Source organism: Ornithodoros turicata, chromosome 1 (genome assembly GCF_037126465.1).
Source record: "Ornithodoros turicata isolate Travis chromosome 1, ASM3712646v1, whole genome shotgun sequence".
In the NCBI taxonomy this organism is placed as follows: Eukaryota; Metazoa; Arthropoda; class Arachnida; order Ixodida; family Argasidae; genus Ornithodoros; species Ornithodoros turicata.
Genome location: NC_088201.1, coordinates 177979718 through 178002991, shown reverse-complemented (window position 1 = coordinate 178002991; position 23274 = coordinate 177979718). Strand labels below are relative to the sequence as shown.

At 45.9% G+C, this 23274-nt stretch overlaps 3 protein-coding genes across 3 annotated transcripts; 2 read left to right on the top strand and 1 right to left on the bottom strand.

Annotated features, from left to right (window-relative positions):
* The first annotated feature begins 6672 nt into the window (after positions 1–6672).
* Positions 6673–17988, top strand: LOC135378815 (zinc finger protein 436-like). Its single transcript, XM_064611918.1, has 4 exons — positions 6673–6822; positions 7232–7441; positions 9777–9929; positions 14083–17988. Exons 2-4 carry the CDS (start codon positions 7258–7260, stop codon positions 15393–15395), a joined length of 1650 nt encoding a protein of 549 aa, XP_064467988.1. The 5' UTR covers positions 6673–6822; positions 7232–7257; the 3' UTR covers positions 15396–17988.
* Positions 15757–16234, top strand: LOC135390948 (zinc finger protein 233-like). Its single transcript, XM_064620956.1, has 2 exons — positions 15757–15956; positions 16060–16234. The coding sequence occupies exons 1-2, from the start codon at positions 15757–15759 to the stop codon at positions 16232–16234; spliced, it is 375 nt and encodes a 124-aa protein (XP_064477026.1).
* LOC135390939 (tigger transposable element-derived protein 6-like) lies at positions 16426–17685 on the bottom strand. The gene has a single exon (XM_064620945.1). It carries the CDS (start codon positions 17683–17685, stop codon positions 16426–16428), a length of 1260 nt encoding a protein of 419 aa, XP_064477015.1.
* Positions 17989–23274: the final 5286 nt, after the last annotated feature.

Below are 23274 nucleotides of genomic sequence, written 5' to 3'. Positions count from 1 at the left end.
CTCCACATATGGTGTTCAAGTTGCAACAGGGCTATTTGGAGCTTGGAACAGTTGTGATTTTATCATTTTGGCCCTCGTGTACCCAGTCTGTGAAACGCAAACAAAAAAGTCTAACACGATATGCTTTTGTAATGAAGATCACTGATGATGCGTAAAGAGAATATACAAGTTCAAGTTTATTCAGTATTTTATATCATTCATTATATTATTCAACATTTTATGTCAAGTTTATACAACATCAAGTTTATTCAAGTTCAAGATTTATTTCTTGCACTTATGCGTTTCAGGATACAATGAACGTGCAGGCAGGTCGCAAAAGACTACATTTATTGTTTTGTGACCTTGCTACAATGGCAATATATATTTTAGGAATGACAATGGTCAGGTACGCTCTCTAAATTTGTAGCACTCGATTTTAGGTTGGAATGAGCAATGAATAGCAACTTCTCTCCTGATATTTTCTAATATATGCTAAATTTTAAATTTAATGTGATCGAATATGTGATAATATAATAATAATATATAAGAATATAATATGTGATAAATGAATGTGATCAACAGTAGATGTAAACAACATGAGTAACCAGGGAAGTGCATTCTCAATAAATAATTGTCTTCTTATAGCGTATATGTGCATGCCTATTAACTGAAACAATTATGACAGTTCCCTGACAAGTTTTAATTTCTGAGAGTGTACTGTAGAAGCTGCTTAGATCTACAACAGTTCATACAAGGTATTATATACTGTCAATGCCTTTAAAAATCCCATGTGACACATATCCCTTTACTTTCTGGAGATGCTGTGGTAGTCAAAGTTTGCGGGCATTACGCAGGTTCTGCACCCATTTCTTGAGTATGTCGAGGCAGCTGTGAAGTAACCTGCATTGATGATGATTATTCCAACTTTTATGGTGCATCGACAACAAAGGTAATAATACATCAGAACATTGGTTTGGGTGCAACCAGTTAAAAATAAATATGTTGTTTAATAAATGCATTGGACAAATGTTAAAACATCAGTTTAAAACATGGTTTACAATCCCTGTATCTTCTAATAATTAAAAAGATTAAAAACTATTCTAAAAAGAATATGGGGAACTCTTCTAAAAAGAATTATAATCTCCAGTTATTATATTGCTGGGTTAAGGAGCCTAAAGTGTAAGGTGTGTTTCTGATGTGAACATGTAAGAAAATAAGCAAAACTGAGAGAGGCTAACCACAGTGCGTGCACTGAGGTTGTTCCTTCCTGTAAAGTAGAAACCAGTGGATGAGGAACGTGATACTTACCTGTACACCCAGCCGTATCACACTGCACAGATTATTCACTGGGCAGCCCTCATGACGAAACCTGTATTGAGAGACCACTTTTGCCTTAAAACTGCTACAAATAGCACGACACGCTACAAATTATTACTATCGTAACAAGCTGACGATACAGCTCAGACACAAAGGCGTTATTCAAGTCGCGCCACACCACCGTTACGTAGGATTCTTTGTCACAAATCTAACCAAGGCACAAAACAATACCAATACATGAAAAAATGTGACAATCGTGGTCTTATTATGACGTAATACCGAACTTGTGCGCGAAGGTAATTCAAAGAAATGAATGTGGCACTTGCTTCCGCAGAGAACACCGTGTACCATGCTAGCAATGCATGCAAAAAAGCGCTCGAGTGTTCGCACATATATTGATGACAACACTACCTGTGTAGTGTAACATGTTCTTTCAAGCATATTATGCACTCAAACTGTATTTGCCGCCGGGTAAAATGCAAGTATGCTCGATTGAACGTCGGAAGAGCGATCAAGCAACCTGCATCCAGTGCTCGTTTTGGGCAAAAAAACACTTCATAATGGTCAAATAAATGTACAGAATGGACGCCTATTTATTCCTTGATGAAGAGTGACTCACCTGTATAAGTTTAGGCTAGGCCCTGTAACCTTGCCAGTACGGCTGGCCAGAGGGCGCGAGTGCGCATTGCTTTCAGAGACGCCTGTGGCAGTTTTGTGCAACTCTGCTAAGTACACGGTGTGCTGTTTGGCATAGCCACACAGCAGACTTGTGCCCGTTACCAAAAAATAGGAACTAAATACCGTTACCCGTTACTTCAGAAAAAAGTAACTAAATACATTACTCGTTACCAACATACAAAAGTAACGAGTTCTCGTTACTCACAGGTAACGAGTTACTTTTTCGTTACCGCCGCATAGTTAAAGAAGCCAACAAACATGCCGTCACTTGCCTTCAACTCAGTATTAATGAGAAATTGCACTTCACAAAAAGCTGATACTCGAAATTTACATCAGTGATCTTCGTTCTCTTTCGTGTGATGACATCTGCTGCCGAAGTGGGGGTGATCGGAGGTTATGAAAACACAAGAAAAGACACCGGTTTTCGTGCCACCGATCACCAACGGTTCCCAAAAACAGACGAGGGGCTGCGTCACAATTTAGGGCTCTCAGAAGCTTAGCAAAGACAAGAAAAGGCTAGAAGTCGAAACGCGTTTTTTATAGCCATAGCACAATTGGTACCCATCCTTGGGAAGGAGTGATGGTCGGAGATGACGGAAACAAGAGAAAAGACAAGGGCCGTTTAAGACGATTGAGCACGTCAACAACACATCCAACGAGGGACTGCAATAATACTTTGAGTCACACGTGGTCGTGGGTCACGCAGGCCCACGCATTGCGCCACACGGAGTGCCGAAATGTGCTCCCCCGCGCTGAAGAAAAGGAACGAGTAACGTCAGTAACGAGTTACCAATTTTTGTAACTGATTCCGTTACTATTACAATTTTTTAAAAAGTAACTGAATCGTTACTTCGTTACCAAAAAAAGTAACCGTTACCAAGTAACGAGTTACTTGTAACGAGTTAGGCACAACTCTGCCACACAGTACTTCGTACGGCTGGGATATGCTTCAGCTCTCTTACTCGTTCTCTGAAGTGCGCGGGATTGACGTTTCTTTCTAGTTTTTTTCTCTAGTGAACATGTGGATAGTGAATGGCGAACTTGCGAGTAGAGCACCTGAGAAGTAGTTTTTGGGGGTGGGGTGGGGTGAGAATTTTGTTAGGAGTAGCGGCATTGTTTTGGTAGGCGTCACCATTCCTCAAGTCGGCTTCACCTAGCACACGGGTGCATTAGGTGAAGCCCCCTTTACAAAACTACCAGTATGCCCAGACGGAGGAGGAGGAGGAGGAGTGTCGTTGGGAGGAACCCGAGAGGTCTGCCTGCCTCATTAGGCGGCATGTTTCTCGGGAAGGGAAAGGTGGTGGAGAGGAGGAGAGGAGAGGGTGAAGTGGAAGACCCAGCGGAATCCGCTGGGGGGGAGGATAGCTGCGTCCATGGGCCCACTTCAGGGGAACTGTGCCGGCATACGCCTATTACACATCTGAGGGAAACCCAGGAAAAACCCCAGACGGCACAGCCGGCCCGCGGATTCGAACCGCGGACCTCCCAGTCTCCAAGCGCACGCGTTACCGCTGCGCCACCGGAGCTGGCCCAGACTGTACGTACGTTTCCGGCAGAAATGGCGAAATGTAACATTTTGATGTCAGGTAAAGCCCACTTTACGGAACAGTTAATGTTGCTCCGTGTCATTTTCTCCCGCTGGTATTCTTTGTAAAAAAATTTGCATTTTTTGGCACGCTTTCTTTTCTTCTTTATTTTTATTTTGCTCTTTCCTTGGTAACTTTACTTGTGCATATTTATCTTGCATTTTTTCTACTATGCAAGTGAGCGCGCGCGGGAAAGAAAAGGAACATTACGGGACAGTGACCGCAACGTTGCTTCTTTTCGGTCTGTACCATGGGCATCCGTGTGACTTTTTTTCAGCGAAGAGCAAAGCAATTCATTGACGGGGAGGGGGGTTAGAACGTACAACAGATAAAAACAGGACATGCATGCACCAGACAAGCATAAGGACAACCGAATGCTCTGATAATGTTCAAACCATCTTGACGATATCATTGTATAGCTCTTGATTTCTTCACACCTGGCCCACTCATTCGGCAGAGCGTTGCGCCGGGCACGAAAGTAGCGACAGACGAATGAGAGGACTACAAGTGCATAAGCTACCTGCGCGAGGTCAACGGGACACACATGAATATGCAGGACGCAACAGTTAACCACAATATGAAGTTTGTGTGTCCCGTGACGGGCACTAGCACCCAGCGTATAACTAACGTACCCCAACGTCTAACCTAACCCAACCCAACCTAACCTAACCTAGAGGAGAGCAGTACCGTGTATGGGGAGTTCTAGATTGAGCAGTGCGACAAATATAAAAATGGAAGCCATTGATGTTGCTCATTAAAATGAGTCGTCCAAGTAATCCGATGAACGGTGGAGGTTGTAGCACGGATAGGGAAGGCAATCTCGCGTTCTTGATTAGCTTGAGGCGAAAAAGAAATTGACACTTGAACTGAAACTGAAATACTTGTTGATGCTTTCGATAAATGTAGTAACAGAAATTTATAGAAGTAAGTGAGCGGTAGCGTGTTTCTTCATTTTTGTTCTTGTCGAAAGTACAATGATTTCGTGATTTGTCGAAAGTACAATGATTTGCAAATTATCATTAAAGCTCCACTTTACAGGCTTTGTCGATTGTTCTAGCAATGACTTGGAAAAAGCAGCTATAGGTATGCCTCACGAGTCATCAAACGTACCATCCAAGACATCTATACAGGGTGTTTCACCGAAGGTAATAAAATATTCTAAATGGCTATATACTCGCCGGAGGATTGTCGGACTTTCGGCAATTACCTTCTCGAAACTTTTGCGACGATTGAGGAAGGCTTTGGATAATTTTTAATTGCGGGAAATTTATTTGTTCAATTCAACTTTGAGAACTGCCAAGCGAACCTCACTTTGTTTTCACAGAAATATGAAGTCCTCCACTGATAACCACACACCCAACCGAAACTATGCACTGTATAACAACAGAAATAGTCTAAAAAAATTGTAAAAATTCGGCTTTAGCCCCGCCCACATGATTGTCGAAAAGAAAAGCGCACGGTATTTGCGGGGAGAGGAGGAAGTGTTCAGGACTCTTGTTTTACCTTTCTTTGCGCCGTGTTGACCTTGATGCTGGTGACAACCGACTTATACCACAGACTCGCAGGTGGTCAAGAATTATACTCGGATATCGTCTAATTATTTGGACATTATCAGAGGACCGTCTGCATGTCAGAGCATTCGATTGTCCTCATGCTATTGTCTTGGGTCTATTGGTTGGACGTTTTTGTCCCCCCCCCCCTTCCCTTCGGGAATTCTTTGCCCTACGCTGAAAAAAAGTCACAGGGACGCCCATGGTACAGACGGAGAAATCGTGGCAAAATGCACATAATTTTACAAAGAATACGAAGGGGAGGCAACGATACGAAGCAACACAAGCTGCTCCGTAAGGTGTATCCTGAGGCTGGAACAAACAGAACGACCAGCCTCGCGTGATCCAGTATCGCACCTGACCGGCAATCATGACGTACAGGCGCATATCCCACTGTTGTTTGCTTTCCTTTCTTTTTTTCTTTTTTATTGTTGTTGTTAATCGCTGTGACCTTTCATGGAGCCGAACCCAGCGCTAACATGCTCCTTCTCTTGACGACCTTCACAGCGTGATGTCACCGGTGGGCTATAGCTGGCGGACGTTGACCCCACGGAGACGAGGTCGCGTTCACGAGGTAAATAAATACTTTGTTCGATAACCAACACCATATGCGCAAGTTCCACCACATTACACGCTATAAATTCAATAATGTCAAGTTGAAAGTGCCACTTCGTTATGGGGTACACGACCCCACAACACAAACAAGGAAAAGCAAAAGAGAGGTAGTACAGACCATGGGAGTACGGGGGAACGGGGCCAGGCGGGGGGAGTTCCGGCTCTTCACTCGCAGCGAGGTAGTCAAGAACTATACCCGGTTAACCTTTCCTTCTTTTTCCCGGTTAAGCTAACCGTTCAGTTTTTTTTTTTAAATAAATATATCCCGCACCCCCCAGTTATCATCATGATTTAAACCTCATCAGCTGCATGTCCGAGCTTTCGGTTGCCCTCATGCTAGTCTTTTGCCTATTAGTTGTAAGTTCCTCCGCCCCCCCAGGGAATTCTTTGTGGTAGTACAAAAAAAAAAGGGAAAGCGAAAAAAGACAAAAAAGGAGGGTCGAAAACAAAAACAAAAAAAGGAAATCGTGCGAAATAAAAATGCACATAATGTTACAAAGGGGAATAAGAAGGGGAGAAAACGACACGAAGCAACACAAGCGGCTCCGTAAAGTGGGCTTCACCTGATACCAAATTACTACATTTCGCCATTCATGGCAGAAACTTACGTACAGTCTGGCCACAATGGTAGTTTTGTAAGGTGGGCTTCACCTAATGCACCCGTGCGCTAGGTGAAGCCGACTTGGGGAATGGTGACGCCTACCAAAACAATGCCGTTTAATCGTGTATAAAGAAAGAAAAACGGTTGCAGCAGGTAGAGGAACGACTAATCTATCGATATTAAGCAGTTATTTTCAATAAAAACGCTAAGTTATTTCAAATAAAGACAAAAAACTTACGGCATCTATTCAAAAAAACGACCCGCCTTGCCTTACGCTGAGAAATGACGTCACTTCCTGTGATCTCGTTCCCAGTTGCTTTTCTTATGTTGAACCATAGGTTGAACTTGTGTAATTTCCAATTTCCGACCTCAACAAGCAATACAAGCATACAAGCAGTTCCAGGTTTTGCAAACAGTGTTATTGAAGTACAGCATCAGCCTTTATCATTCACTTTGAAGCATTAGGAACGGCTCAACACAAAGCTCTTCGGCTACAGTAAGTTATGTTAGGGTGTAGTTCCTTGTCCTGTTTGTGGCGTAGAGTAAACATACTGTAACGTGCATGCAGAAGGCCGGTTGAGCCTTTCTGCACATCTTCTCGTGCACATTGTTCGTATCATATTTAACCAGGCAGTCCGGATGAGTTCACAGTGATGGAATTGCATACCTCATAAGCACCCTGTGCAGCTCAGACATCAAGAACCTTATTAGAACATATATTTCGTTAATGTCGATCGTAACATTTTCTGCAACAGACCCTGGCTGAATCTGGGAACAGTGAATCTGTTTTCATGTTCTGTGAGCATAAGAGAATTGTTCATTCTTATTGATTGTTCATAAGAGATTGTTCATGTAATAACCTTCTGTTTCTAGATCTATTTCCTTTCTTTTTTTGTTCATTTCAGGGACGAGGCATTAGTGTGAAGCCAAGATGATGCTTTTGCGAAGTCCCAGCCCTTGGGATTCACAGCCCAGAGAAATGCAGCTGCCCAAAGAGCCCATTGGTCAGCTCATGAAAGTAGAACCAGCGTTGTGTGACGATGCACGTCATCCAGTACTGGGCCAGATGTGCCAACAGCGCAATTGCGAGTCTGCATCAAGAGGCGACACTTGCGGTAAAGCTTTTTCGAACTACGTATAAGTACTCAGGTGGTGCACGTTTTATGGAATCTTTCTGGGAAACATGTTCATAGTGAGATTTCAGCCTACTACGTACTGAGATGATGAATGTTTTACGGTTTTACGTTACCTGGGAAAACATGTCATCACCTGATTTCATTTTTTATGGATACATTGACATTTTATGGGTACATGTGGGCGTCTGAAGCCCTCCCTACCCCTCTCTCTCTCTCTCTCTGTCTTTCCCTGCCCACCATGCATCCGCACAGAGGCTACAGCTCGTGACCTAATTAGCTGGATGTCTGTCTTCCCAGGGTGTCGTCATGATTTCGGACGACGTAGATGTCTTGGACCTTGTTGCAAATGTCATATGGGCCTTTGCATGAGTTCGTGAACTTGTCCTTCCATACATGCGTTTGAAGCAGTGCTCGATCTCCGACGGCGTAGTTCATTTCGGTGTCTTTCCGTGGATGTTGACATTCTGTTGCTCACACGTTTGCGATCTTTGTAGCGGGGCTGTGGCCTGTTCTCTAATGTAAAACGGGTAGGAACACTTTATTACAGTTAACATGAACAAGATTTTCGTGCTGAGCCTGCACTTCATCAGGTTATACAGTAGCTGTACAACAGGACTGATATGTACCGGTAGAGGGGGGAAGGAGAAAGGGAAATAGAAACGCAAAACACAATCAAAGACACTTCTCCAGCCAAGGGAGTTGAAAAAACAATAAGTAAACAGCTAAGCAGACCGTGTTACGAGTTCCAGGTTGCTTGCCGAGAGTATACAGGGTGTTTGCTCTAACGTGTCCAGAAATTTTATGTAAAGTGAACGATAAAAGAGAATCGAGCGCTACTTTTCAGCTATTTGACTAAGAAACAGGTGCTACTAGTGAAGCAGTACCTGTTTCTTACTCAAGTAGCAGAAAAGTACCACCTGCTTTTCTTTTATCGCTCGCTTTAAATATAGTTTCTGGACACGTTAGAGCAAACACCCTGTATATAGCGAGTCTTCGAGGTGTGATAGAGTCGTAGCCGTGTAGCACTAGGAACTGTGAGCACTGTGTTGCCGAATGGGGAGTGTTGTTTATTGGAAACAGTGTTTGTGCAATATGTTCTTCCTAATCTTGTTGTGAGGACTGGTTGCTTGAATGGCTGACTGCTCTTGTCAGTGCAGTAGAACCCCTTTTATAATAAACTGCTCAGGTCCAAGCCGTTGGTTTACTATATCGGGAGTTTTATTACCAGCTCCCGTGGCATGGCAGTTATGATGATCACTTTCCATGCTGAGACGGGGAGGTGACGCGGGCAGTGCTGTACAGGGTTATCCCCGGGTTTTCTGGCAAACTTCCTAGGTGAATATTGGCACAGTTTCTTTTGAAGTCTACCCAGGATGCATACTAACCCCCCTGCCCCTCACCCCTTCCTGCTGTCCTCTCTCCATCTGTCCATGTCTGTATGGTCACAGTTGATTCGCAGCGCTGACGTGGAAATGAAACCCCTTAAAATCTGCAGAAAGGGTACAAAAAGGCAGTGAAAATGTATGAGATATTATTTTGGCTGTACCGGATTTTGTAATGTTGGCAAAATCACTGACGTGGGACTAAAATGCTTATTATTGAACTTTGCTTCATAGCACAACTGTTTGTTCCTGTTCAACATCCTGAGCTAATTTGCTCTCTGTACGAGCGTTAAAGCAGTCCACTTTCTATGAAACTTAGCCATCCTGTCATACACACTCCCACGTTTTTGACACGTGAAAAACACACGCAAACCACGCAGTACAGGTCGCTCAAACAACATAAATGTGTGGAGGTGCCGCCAAAGTGTTGGAAGGTGGCGCACTCAGAGCCACTGCTAAACCGATTCATTGTTCGATTCGGTGTCCCTGCTCGCATGCCTTTTACGACAGCGACCACACCAAATAATGTTTACTATTTATTTACTTACATAGTGTAACCATGAGTTTGTGGTCTACCATATCAGCACATTGACTCACACCTCTTTTGTCACCTCTGTCGATGTCTGCTCAGGGTGTCTACCAATGTGGAAAAGAGGGAATTGTCAGAGAATTTTGATGTGACTGGGAAAGTCAGGGGATTGTTGGGGAATTTTGCCAAAAAGCAGCTGAAGTCGGGGAAAATCGCAGACGAGTGCAGTGATGATAAGCAGCGAATAGCGGGTGCTGACCGGTGGTTGATAAGTTCCGTACAGATCCGGTACAGATAAGCTCCGTTTGAATGTAACTAGACTCAAAAAGAGTGGCAGAGCTGATGCTTGTTTTACTTGAAGCTTTGCAGTGAGGCTTACTTCTCCTATTTTGTTTTCCTTCAGAGGTGATGACTGCGATGGACCGCATTAAAGAAGAACCCCAAGACTGCTCTTCGAGTGACCATCCGGTCGTAGTAGTGAAGACGGAGCCCTACAATGCTACAATTTCAGAAGGGCAGGACCACATTGGACACAGCCATGACTCAACATCGCAAGGTGATACAAAGTAGTTGATTATTTTAACACACACACACACAAAAAGGGGATGAAACAAAAGTGCTTCTTAGTCTTCTTTTTTGTGCGTGTATCAGCTTTCCACTACAAGTTCTATTCTTCTTAAAGGGATTGTCACATCCGTTCCAGTCGATTTCGAAATTCTAGTGTCATTTCATTCCTCGTGGACCACCGACCACAGTATTAAAAATCCCACGTGAAATACTGTCGTAGTTTCACCACTATTGAACTGAATGCATGACACGAGCGAACGCAGAATGTTGAGAGTATGACGGAATTCCCTTTCTGGAAAAACGAGAACGTGATTCTGTAACCAGCTGCTGAATACGCGCCTTTTAAAAGGGAAATTCAATGGCCCTGTGGGCATCTCACTCCGTTTACAGAGTACCGTATTTACTCGATTCTAAGGCGAGGTTTTTTTCGCAAAATTGGAGTCCCAAAGCCGCCCCCCGCCTTACATTCGTGACCGGAGCCTTCCGTTACGCGCCATCATGCAACCGCAGGCACCCTCGCCTCGCCTGTCCTCTCCCCTTTCGCCCACGTGACCGTGGGCGCGCAGCGCAGCGTCTGGCGTCTTCCTGTAAAGTTTCGTTTCGTCGTCGCGATATTGCGGCCATCGGCACTCGGCAGTTCAGTGGTTCTAGTTGCGACTGATTTCCACCGTGATTCGCAAAACGATTACCGATGGCAACCCGTTGTGTGCACTACGATGCGGCTTTCAAGAGGAAGGTTATCCTTGACGCTGAAGCCTTAGGCAACTGTGCAGCGGGAAGAAAGCATAACGTTCCAGAGAACAATGTGCTCGCGTGTACCGCCGACGTCCGAAAGTTGCCCCCATACATCGCGTTTAAACGCAAGACAATTCCAGCGAATGAACCGTTTCCGAAGGGTGTCATCGTGCGATGTCAAGAGAAGGGGTGGATAACAGAAAAACTCGTGTGAACAAAGAAAACACGGACTACTCGCACGCCGATGACTTGTCAGTGTTCTGTATGCAATAAATGTTGTTCTAGTCTTCCTTACGGGTGAGTCTAAATTTTTCCCTAATTTTAATAGCTAAAGTGCACCCCCGCCTTAGAACCGTGACCGCCTTAGAATCGAACAAATACGGTAATGTCATGCCAAAGCTTTTGCAGCCACGGAAGCAGCGCTGAACTTAAAATTGACTTCGTTAATATCTAGACTAGAGATGCAAAATTTCTGGAAATTTTGAATCGCTCGAAAAAACCCGTTTTTTTTTTCCCCGAAAAAATTAAAACAAACATGGTTACTGCTGAGTCGAAGCATTACCGGTCAAGCCACAGCACACAATGAGCTAGAAACTTTAGTAGTGTTCACCCTCTAGGCATGAATGCAGAGCAGAGCATCCCATGAGACTGCTGTCTACTCAGCGATAGGTAATTGGAACAACCCGTCCACTCCGACCAGAACTCCGACATTATGTGAAGGCGACTGCGATCGCTTGGAGCAGCCAGACGGAGCTCGAAGTTGGTGGTTGTTGGCGGATTAGAAGCACCCATGGCACAGTTGACGGGTTGGAGCGCATCAAAGGCACGAAAATTTACATTTTTGAATTTTGTCGCATGGAAATTTTGGGCAATTTTTCCGAAGACCAGGAAAAAAAACGAAAAAACTTTTTTTTTCCCCAAAATTTTCAGGGGGTTTTTCGGGGCTTCGCATCTCGAATCTAGACTAGAGATGTTCAAATATTTCAAATTTTGAATATGAATTGAATATCTGATGGTATTTGATTGCTATTCGCAACCTATTTTCAGGATTGGAAATCTTCGAATATTTCTCGAATAGTACTCTAGTGACGTACGACTATCGCCATTCTGTAAGTGGGCTTCGCCTCATTGCCTCTAAGAGTTAAGTGAAGCCCACTTTACGTTACTGCCATTGTTTGTTTTTTTTCTCCAATCTGCAAGTCTGCTTCAGATCATTGCACTCGAGTGTATGGTGGGGCCCACTTCACACTGCTTACAGTATTCTGTCACTAAAGTCAACAACTTCTGTGAGCTCATGGTCAACTGTGTAGAGTCCAACTCCTTTATTGCGAACACTTTTTAAACGAAAATACCACTACAGCAAATTTTTTTGCGGTCCCGCTGGAGCCCTATAGGTCCAATAATGGACATCCTTTTTAACGAAAATACCTTTACTGCAAATTTTTTTTGCTGTCCCCTGAGTTTCGTTGTAAAGGAGTTTGACTGTACTCTGCGCACTGCATGTTCCGGTGAATGTACTCCTAACTTTGAGAGTTATGTTCAGTAACAGACGGAAATGTGTGCCAACAAACGTCAACATTAATACAAGATGATGACTGGGGAGTTTCATCGACAGGGGCGATACTCTACCCCATTGCGGTGGTGATGCGGGGAATGAAATAATGAGCCCCTTCACAATAAGGATCGAAGTCCTGTGGTGTCCGAAAAGGTGAAGAGAGCCTTGAGGGCAGAGCATTGGTGGGCTGGATGTGGCCGGGGACCAATTAATTTTGTGTGTGAGAGAGGGGGCGAGAGTCCAGCTCGTTAAGGGACCTGGGGGTAAAGTTCGAGAAGGTCGGTAGTGTGGGCAATGGAGAAGAATGTGCTCTAGATCTTACACAGCACTGCAGTGACTGCATTGGGAAGAGTCCACTTGCCTCAACGCCACTGTGCTGTGAAAGCCACATCGAGGCGCATTCGACGAACTGATGCAGCATCTCGACGAGAGATATGTCAACGCATGCGGAAACAGAGAGCTGGATCAACTCTGCTCAGCATGGCTGGGGGGCGAATGTCAGCATCAGTTTCAGCTATGACAACTTATTTCTGGGAACGAGTTCGAATACGAACAGTGTGGTGGTATGTTTATGGTGTGCTTCGCGGAGTTGATGACTAGTGTCGTATTAGGGTAGACTCGGGGAGAAACCTATCAAGGTTCGTGTTAAAATGACCAAAGTCAAGTCCGACCACAGAATCATAGGCCCCATTAAGTTTTGCCTCAGTTTCCGCTATGACAACATATTTCCAATGTAGTCAGACATGTGTAGACCATGACAACATATATGATTATGTAGTCTTGATTGGCTAGTATTTTCAAATGAATGCTGCAACTGGCCGGAGCCTGCTGGAATACGTACAGGTTGAAGGTCTCAGTCCAGGTGCAGTATAGCGGACCACATTGCGGTTGCCATCACAATGGTAGTGAAATGGGACACATTCTGTTGTCGGTATGATTTTTAAACAAATCTACATGAATATTTGGAATATAAGAGGCAAGAATGTTTATATCCATGAAATCCAGCTGTTAAAAATAAGATTGTACAGTACAGCGCCGTATTTATGAACACTGCCACATACCAGATGTGTCGGAATGAAATGACAGATGATGTTGGATTTTAAAGGGACTATGAAATTTCCCGAACCCCCATACTTTTTTTTCGATGGAAACTGTTCTTCCCGCAGAGAAACTAATATGCCACAAATTTTTCCGGACGAAATCGCTCCACTCTGCGAGGAGCGCGCGATGGAAATGTCTCTTCCGCGTTCCTCCTCTCCCGCGCATATTTTCCTGCCGATGGTGTAACTGTACGGACCGCTCTTCGGTTCCCCGTTACGTCACCGGTGTTGCACAATGGCAAGTAATGCCGCGAGCTCACGCTGTGGCTGCCGCCACTGCCGAAATCTGCCGATCGCGCGAAAGCTGCTGTCATGGAGATTTCCACTCCCGATGAACGCATACGCGGGATCCTACGGCGCATGCTCCTGGCGGGATTCCTCGGCTCGGCAACACGTCACGATGACGTGTTGCTGAGCCGGCCATGGTCGCGTCAAGTTACCCGTTGTTCTCCGCTCGGCAGCTCGGCACAGCACGGCGCCAGCTGTCCTCCCTTCGCCGCTCCGTTTAAATTCGCTCCCCTAGAAATCCGCTCGCGCGACGAAAATAAAATTTCGCTTCTAGACTCAGAAAAATGTCTTCTTTCGAACGAAACGAAGAAAAAAATCGTTTCATAGTCCCCTTAAACTTCAGGAATTAACGCGCCACATTTGTGTGCAAAAATGTGCGTTTAATTATGTGACCAAATGTGGTGCTTTTGTTGATGTACTGCCAGCCTGTCTCTGTTCTCATTGTTCCATTTTTACAATTTCAGAAGCAACAGCAAGCTCTGGTACACTTCATATCAAGGATGAGCCCAAGGAAATTTGTGATTCAGTGTCTTCAGGTTGCCACTCTTCAGATACGGAGTTCAACATCAACAGAACAACAGTTCAGCCCCCATTCGACAACACTGTCTCAGCCACTCTGGATGTTCAACCCACAGATTCCGAGCTCGGAGACCATGCTCCAGACCAGAGAGAGACCCAACAGCCAGGTGAACCTTCCGTCTCTGACCACGAGAAGGACAGGATGTACAAGTGCAATGGTCGTTTGGCTACGTGCACTGACACAGACCGCTTGGAAGTTCACCTTGGAGCTAACAAAGCGAACACACTAAACTGTGACCCGTATCGATACGAACAAACACACACGGGTGAGAAGCCGCACAAGTGCGAGCTCTGCCCTGCAGAGTTCAGGCGCAGCACGGACCTGCGGCGTCACATGCTGACGCACACGGGCGAGAAGCCGCACAAGTGCGATCTCTGTTCTGCAGGGTTCACTCGCAGGGCGCACCTTCGGCAACACACGCTCATGCACTTGTGCAAGGAGCCGTACAGGTGTGATATCTGCTCTGCGGAGTTCGCCCGCAAATCAAACCTACGGGATCATAGGAAGACACACACGGGGGAGAAGCCGTACAAGTGCAGTATCTGTCCTGCACAGTTGGACTCCAGCTCACACCGTCAGCGTCACACGGACACGTGCGGAACAGCAGAAAAGTGCAACCTCTCTCCTGCAGGGTTCGGTCGCAGTACAGACCTTCAGCATCACGCCTGCCCGCACATGGGCAAAAAACCGTACAGGTGCGATGTCTGTTCTGCAGAGTTCACCCGCAGGTCGAACCTGCGGGACCATAAAAAGACACACACGGGCGAGAGGCCGTACAAGTGCAACCTCTGTCCTTCAGTGTTCAGCAGCTGCGCGAACCTGCGGCGCCACAAGCAGACTCACACAGGGAAAAAGCCGTACAAGTGTGACGTCTGTCCCGCAGAGTTTAGCCGCAGGACAAGTCTGCGGCGCCACAAGCAGATGCATACGGGCGAGAAGCCATACAAATGCAACATCTGTTCTGTAGAGTTCATGCGCAGTGATAGCCTGCAATATCACAAGCTGACACACACGGGCGAGAAGCCATACAAGTGCGATCTCTGTCCTGCAGCATTTGGCCATGGAACGAGTTTGCGGAACCACAAGCAGATACACATGGGCGAGAACCTATACAGATGCATCCTGTGTCCTGCAAAGTTCATTCAAATCACAAACCTGCAGCGTCACAAGCTGACACACACGTGCGAAACGCCATAATAGTGTGATCTCTATCCTGCAAAGTTCTCTCAGGAGATGCACCTACAGCATCATAATGAGACACATGCAGGGTGAGAAGCCCTAAAAAACGCAATATCCGTTGCGCAGAGTTAAGCCGCGGTGCGGACCTGTGGCGTCACAAGCTGCCACAGGTGGGAGAGAAGCCATACAGGAGCGACACCTGTCATGCAAAATTCAGTTGCAGCATGTACCTGTGGTGCGACATGCTGCTGCTCCTGCAGATTTCAGCCGCAGCACAGACCGGCAGTGCCACTTGCAGGTGCACACAGGCGATAAGGCCTACAAGTTTCCTGCGGGTTTCAGCTGAAGCACAGACCTGCGACATCACATGCTGACACACATGGACGAGAAGCCATACAACTGCGATCTCTCTTCTTCAGAGCTCGGTCACAGTACGAACCTGTGGCGTCACATGTTGACACACACGGGTAAGAAGCTGCACAAGTGCAACCTCTGTCTTGCAGAGTGCAGCTGTAGCACAGACCTTCAGGCTCCCACTCACATGCGCACAGGTGAAAAGCCATGCAGGTGCAAGAAGCGGTACAAGTGCAATGTTTGTCTTGCTGTATTCAACCAAAGCGCAAACTTATGACACACACACACAGAGGTGAGAAGCCATACAAGTGCAACCTGTGTCCTGCAGAGTTCAGCCAGAGCACAAACCTGCGGCGTCAAAAGCTGACTCACACGGACCATCCAAGTGTGATCTCTCTTCTTCAGAGTTCAGCCAGGGGGCGCACGTGTGGCACCACCAGCTGTCATCACACGTGGGCGAGAAGCCGTACAAATCAGTTAAACCTCGATGTAACAAAGTGTAAAAAATTTCGGAAAATTTCGTTACATCGAGTACGCGGCTCCGCGATGTAAGATACTCTCCAAAACATGAAAGAAAGAGCACGGTAAACGGAGAAAGCAATTTTTAATCGTGTCTGAGAACTTAGACGCACGTGAGTCATCCGTATACGACTCCGTTACATTCCCAGGGTTGATTCTGTACGAAAGTAGTCCGTTAACTTCGCCTGGGACAACCGTATGAGAGACGGCATAACGGATTGTACACCCATATCGCATTCACCGCTCGTTCATTGCTCTCCGTACAACAAGCATATCGGCGAAGAACGTCTAAAGCGTCCATAACTTCACTCGTAGTCGGTAATGGCGGGTCCGTATCGTCATCATCGTTATCACTGTCTGCATTCCCGCGGACACTTTCGATGATGGCTGCATCTGTGAACTCTTCTGTTGCGGTCACACTGTCGTCTCCACGAATAAAATGTTCAAGCGTGACGTCCTCAGGTACGATGTCTTTCTCCGTGCACAAAGATCTCCAGGCAGACACCAGGGCCGGTGGCAGGACCTCATCACTGTCAACGGCGGCTCCAACACCGTCGCTGCATGAGCGGTCTTCCTGTCGGTGAATTCCTGCCTTCCGAAAGCAGTTGACAATAACCTCAACCTTCGTTGCCTGCCAAGCTGCCGACAGCATTTGTACAGCTTGAAGCACCTCAACTTTGAAGTCCCTCTTCTGGTGTAAGTTGAACAACAGCCGCTCGATCTGACGGTGTCTGTACGCGCACTTGACGCTGTGAATTATGCCTTGATCCAAGGGCTGAATTTTTGAAGTGCAGTTCGCAGGAAAGAACTGCAGTTCCACGTTGTCGAGCTTGGTACCTTCTACATGGTGTGCTGAGCAGTTATCCAATAGAAGACATATCTTCCGTCCAGTCCGCTTCATATCGCGGTCCAGCTCACGAAGCCAGTCTGAGAAGAGTGCCCTGGTCATCCAGGCTTTTGAGTTGGAAACATACTGCACGGGTAGTCGTTTGGCATCCTTGAAACTGTGTGGTCTTTTGCTCTTCCCAATCACGAGAGGGACGCGTTTGTCCGATCCATCCATGTTCACGCACAACAGGACTGTCAGACGTTGCTTGCTCTGTTTGCCTCCCACACAGCTGTCACCTTTGATAGTCAGCGTCCTATTCAGTAGCATTTTAAAGAAAAGCCCAGTTTCGTCTGCGTTGTAAATGTCCCTGCTTTCATACCGGGCCAAGATGTGCAGCAATTTGTCCTCAAGCCATGAATTGGCTCCACTGAAGTCGGCTGATGCACCTTCGCCGGCAATGACTTTGCCGACTATGCAGTGTCTGCCCTTAAAGCGCTGCAGCCATCCTGCGCTCGCTTTGAAATCTTCGCACTTTGCTTTGCTGCTGCGCACTTTCGCCTTTTGCTGGACTACTGCACCGCTCAGTGGAACGTTTCTTGCACGCATGTCAGTAAACCAAGCAAACACAGCCGAACGAAGCGGTTTTCAACCGCTTCCTCTGGGCGTTAGTTCCGGACTGTACAGCGTTCACAATGTTTTCTTTGGCCTTCAGGATCGTTGACAGAGAACTCTGTGGAATGTTGAAGCGATCAGCTATGTCCTTCTTCTTCTCTCCGCTTTCAACGGCTGTAATGATGGCTAACTTCTCCTGTAGAGACAGGACCTTTCGTTTTCGACACGCACTCATGACAACACACGTGGTCTGAGGTCGTGCCTGGTCGTGCCTCCGAGCAGTCAAGACAGGAAAGAACAGAGTTATGGAGGGAGGAAGCGACAGGCACCCGAGGAGGCCGAGGGAGAGGGGGAAGGTGACGTGTAAAAAGCGGGTCATTGACATCGCCAAGGACCGCGGGTAATCCCTGAGGAGTGTTCCGCTCCGGTTTGACAAAAGTCCGCGGCTTTTTTTTGGTCCCGTTTTTTTGGAACATTGTCTTGGAAACTTCGTTACACCGAGAAAGAACATGAAAGTGACTTCGTTAAATCGAGCGAAAAAATACATTGAGTTCAATGGGGAAGATGTTGAGGAAACAGGAAACTTTGTTACATCGCGGATTTCGTTACATCGGTGTTCGTTAGATCGAGATTTAACTGTACAATCTCTGTCCATGTTGCGTTGATGCTCCCGCTGCCACCCAGGGGTCCCTCCAGCTCAGAGGCGAGTTGACTGACTACGGGGCACAGTGGGCATATCAAATTCCTGTCCTGCGGGGACTACACTCTGTTCATGATGGAATGGGTAGAGTGCGCGGCATGACGACTCTGCGTTGTAAGGCTTACGGTTGACATTCAGTCCCGTTGAGGTCAGGCGCTCAATTGAAGATGAGCTCGCTGACCAGGAACAGCATGGTTCTAATGCCAGTGGTTCAGGTGGCGGTGGCGACCGATATTCAGGTTCCGCCAGGACATCGCCTTGTATAGTTAGGCCTTCTTGCGTCAACGCTTCAAGGCTAAAAAAGAGATGGATGGGCCTGAAGCTGGGGTGGCATTGTAAGATAGCCTGTGCCATGCACTGCTTCCTTGTAGCTGTCGGATCTGCTCTGTTGTACGATTCTTGTAATGCCAGAACAAATTTCTCGTTAGGGTTGAGTTCGCGTGTGCAATTCTTCCAAGATATTGTATTCGTAATGCAGAAGAAGGATTTCATTTCTAAACTGTTGCTGGAATGTTGAACGGACCTACCGTATTTCACTCTTCATCTTGGGATATGCCCCAGTCTTTGGGCCACAGACGGCTTTTCACGTTGACGCGCATTTAAGCAGTGATGACTGTTGCTGGCACCACAGGCGAATGTTTGATTCGTCCACGCCAAACTTGCGGGATGCTGACATGTTGCTCGAGGCCTCTGCTTCCAGGATGACCTCCCTCTTGAACTTTGCAGAGTAGGCTGCACGCCTGGGCACCATTTCTGAATGGTACGAGTGAGATAAGCTCCGCTAACGTCGATGGTCAAAAGTGAAAGGAGGACACGTTTCTCGTGCTAGTTGTTTTTACGCTTTTTTTCGCCCTCTCTCAGCTCTCTCGTTATCACATGCTCGTCATCATGGACGAACTAGGGCAGGGCTGGAAAAGGCAGTTGGGACAGGAGGAGGGGGACGAGAACGGCGGGAGGATCCTCAAGGACACTGCGGTGGTGCGGGGCATACTCTGGGTGCCGGATTGCCGCGTATAATGCGATGCTAGTTTTTAGGGGTCATTTTTCAGGGAAAAAAGCTCGCATCGTATGCAGTCAAATATGGTAAACTCCAGTTGAAGCCAAAGCCAGCGAGTGGTGTCTCCAACCAAAACTACTTTCAATATGCATTGACTGTTGGATCTGTTTTTCTGGGATTGTTGAGACAACTGGATGCTTCGATAAGTGAAACGCGATCATTGGGCTTCGAGGAGCACCACGGCGCCAACTGTCCAATAGCAGTATTCCTCTTGCTTTTCTTGACACGTGAAGTCAGTGATGGCCAGTGGTTAACTACATGTAGTTAAACTACCTTATTGTAGTTAAAAAGTAGTTATCAACTACTTGCAGAAATGTAGTGTGCAACTGCTAGTTAAACTACTATTTAGACTAGTTAACTACAGTAGTTAGGTTACTGCAGGCGGCAACTGCTTCCGATTTTTGCCGCAGGCTTTACGGCACGATTGTGCTTCCGACTTTTACCTTGAGCTACTTGTTTGATGAGAACGGAGGTGCAGAACAATTGTGCCGTGCATGTGTACTAAATCTTCACTTTTATCGCTGCTTGTGATTCATATTTAGGTGTCCAAGAACATTACAGAATGGGATTGGTGATGATGGACAACGTTTAGTTAGAAATGTAGTTAAAATACATTGCAGTAGTTAAAGAAGTAGTTTTAATTACCTCCCCTGAAAAGTAGTTGAACTAGTAGTTAAACTACTCCATCGCGAAGTAGTTAGTAGTTATAGTTAAATTACTGTAGAAGTAGTTAGTGGCCATCACTGCGTGAAGTTATCTCAACAATCTGCAAACATAAGACCCCCTGTGGAGTTCAGCCACAACATGGACCGTCCACATCACAGGTCCACAGACACACAGACGAGGAGCCATACAAGTGCGATCTCTGGCCTGCAAAGTTTATAGTGAAAGCATACACGTGTGGCGTCACAAGCTGACAGATATGTGTGAGAGAGTCAACTGTGCCTGTTGCATGTTCTCGACTTGGAGACCATAAGGTGCTCATGGTAACAAATGGTGGAAAGGCTTTACAGATCCCACTGTGTCCCAGTGCATTTCATTCCTGTCTGTTGCGTAAAACTTGCATGCAGAGACAGACTGGGGCTGTTCGTGATTGTGACCTTATGTGAAACTTGTTGGCTGTATTTGGCTCTGATGCTGATTACGGGTTTGCATTGAAGCAGTGATTGATGGTATGATTGCGGACCAGAGTGTCAGAGTGTCCGGGTGAATGTGGAATCGGGACATGAAACATTTGGAGACTGACAATCGGAGTAAGAAACCTTCCAGTCTTTTTTTTTAACCTTATTAGTTTTTGTCTGCATCATATCGTTGCCAAAGATAGATCAACAGCTAAAATGAGCAGTCAAAGCTACGTTAGGCCACACAAAGACCCTAACGTTTAGAACCTTCCATACCAAGTGCTCAGCTTTCAAGTCTCAAGAATTTAATATGATCACTCGCAATCCACTTAATCCAATCCAAGAAAGTGTAAAAATTTCCATGCCAGTGCTCAAGGTCCGGCAAATAATATGGCCCCTCGACGATATATCCCGTGGACTTGTACTGACCCCCCAGGCGCAACTGGACAACCTTCATGTTTTGGCTAGACTCGCATCGCTTCCAACAGACAACAGCTGCCCCAACGACATCTGCGGGATATCCCCTAGAGATCATGAGACATATCCAGGAGGCCAAGATATATGGGCACTGTTTGAACGTCGTAGGTATGTCCCTGCGATGTCAGCTCGGGGTATTGGACAAATATGGGACGTTTGTGAACATAGCACTTCTACCATTTATGAAGTGTTGTCCTGACTTAAAATTTAACATTAATGTGCACTTTTACTTGATGCATCAGAAATGTTGCCACGCTGATACGAATGGAAAGTACATATTTATTGCCAAACATTATTAAACGTGTTATTGTTAAAGGTGCTCTCTCCCTTAAAGGGGCATTAAGCAAAAACATAATGAAAACAGAGCAGTTTTCAGCGACAACGAATGGGATCCCCTCCACCGCGTACGTGGCTTTGTAGGGGGACCTGTCACCCAAAATAGCCAGAGCATATACTGAAATACAAGTTATCGGGGTACGTTCATTATAAGTGTATTGGGGCGTAAAACATTTGTAATGCTGAGGGGTTGTGTCTTTGCAATTCACTCATGCATGTGCAGAGTCTAAGGTTAAGTCCTGTTGTTCCGTCCTGTTAAGTCGAGTTTTTATTGCTTTTATAAATGTGTTTACCCGGCGTTTGGTGAATCTTCAGGACGGAATCTGTCGTGGCCCTGCGGCACAAAGCAAACTCGCAGCTCTCAGCGGAACGTCGTAAGAGTTTTGGTTAAAACTCTCGCACCAAATTTATTTTGGTTTCATAAGGGCTGCTAGGCATTCTTACGCAAACTTTGTAGGTCGTAGATCTGCTCGAACAAATCACACTAACAGCATATTTACATGGCGCACACGAATTTAAATTTTTATTTATTTTTGTCGAAACAGTAGAACGATGAAACAATTTACCACAAGCCGTCATTCTGCAGCCTCCAAATCTTAATAGACATCCTGTATCACTTCTTCCAAAGCGACAACTTGCATTTGCCAATTGTGTGACACTTTGATGCGTTATTCTGTGTAAAAGTCGAATTTGTAACATTGATCCTTGTCCTGTAATAGCCCTAGGTAAGGGCTGGCAGTGTAAATAATACGTTATTATTTGACACTATCATTCTACCGTTGTTCGTATTAAAGGGGTTGAGAAAACACACGGATGGAACTTTGTCTCTGGCAGGGTGTGTACGTCTCACTCCATGCACTTGGTACACGAGGTCCCACATCCTATTATTTTTCTATGCTACCGACGGTTTAGAAATCTCCCATTTTCGAGGCCCCTGCCGAACATGGTGCCAAGCAGCTCCATGAAATAGGTGGGAAGTGACACATGACCATGGCTATACGCAGTGATGGCCAGTAGTTAACTACATGTAGTTAAACTACCTGATTGTAGTTAAAAAGTAGTTATCAACTACTTGCAGAAATGTAGTGGCAACTACTAGTTAAACTACTATTTCGAGTAGTTAACTACAGTACTAGTTAGGTTACTGCAGGCGCCAACTACTTCCGATTTTGCCGCAAGCTTTGCGGCACGATTGTGCTTCCGACTTTTACCTTGAGCTACTCGTTTGATGAGAATGGAGGTGCAGAGCAATAGTGCCGTGCATGTGTACTAAATCTTCACTTTTATCACTGCTTGTGATTTATATTTAGGTGTCCAAGAACACTATAGAATGGGATTGGTGTTGATGGACAACATTAAGTAGTTATAGATGTAGTTAAAGTACATTGCAGTAGTTAAAGAAGTAGTTTTAACTACCTCCCCTGAAAAGTAGTTAAACTACTCGATTGCGCGTTTCTCATAGCGCAGTTTCTCACCTTTCAATGCCACTACCACGAAAAATGACCATACCGGTAGGAGGAGCTAACAAGCATGCATGCCATGTCACAATGTGACGTAGGTAAACACTCCCTTACCTCTCTATCCTCCTGGTATACAGCCCCACCTATAGAGAAGGCCTGCGCATTGCCTCCTCTCCCTCCTTCGCTACGTAGACGTATATAGTCAGAATTCGTCCGCTACTGCAATTCACCGTTCTGCGAATTCAAGAACCCGCAAATGATTGCAGCTCACCTGGAACCTGCAGACCGAAATATTTAGACAAAAAGTGCGTGACGCTTTCCTGAAAATCAGTCTTGATAAATAGTTGAGACCGTTTTGCGCTTTATTTCCAAGTTTTCCCATTTAGTACGCGGGGACGTTCTATCACAACTTGCAGACGACGGCGGTTCTTC

Bases quoted from the DNA above. Each gene is read 5' to 3' on its own strand.
- LOC135378815 (XM_064611918.1), top strand. From the start codon at position 7,258: ATGATGCTTTTGCGAAGTCCCAGCCCTTGGGATTCACAGCCCAGAGAA. The intron at 7,442-9,776 runs GTAAAGCTTTTT...GTTTTCCTTCAG, and splicing joins ATCAAGAGGCGACACTTGCG to AGGTGATGACTGCGATGGAC. The intron at 9,930-14,082 runs GTGATACAAAGT...TTACAATTTCAG, and splicing joins CCATGACTCAACATCGCAAG to AAGCAACAGCAAGCTCTGGT.
- LOC135390948 (XM_064620956.1), top strand. From the start codon at position 15,757: ATGGACGAGAAGCCATACAACTGCGATCTCTCTTCTTCAGAGCTCGGT. The intron at 15,957-16,059 runs GTACAAGTGCAA...TGTGTCCTGCAG, and splicing joins CCATGCAGGTGCAAGAAGCG to AGTTCAGCCAGAGCACAAAC.
- LOC135390939 (XM_064620945.1), bottom strand. From the start codon at position 17,685: ATGCGTGCAAGAAACGTTCCACTGAGCGGTGCAGTAGTCCAGCAAAAG.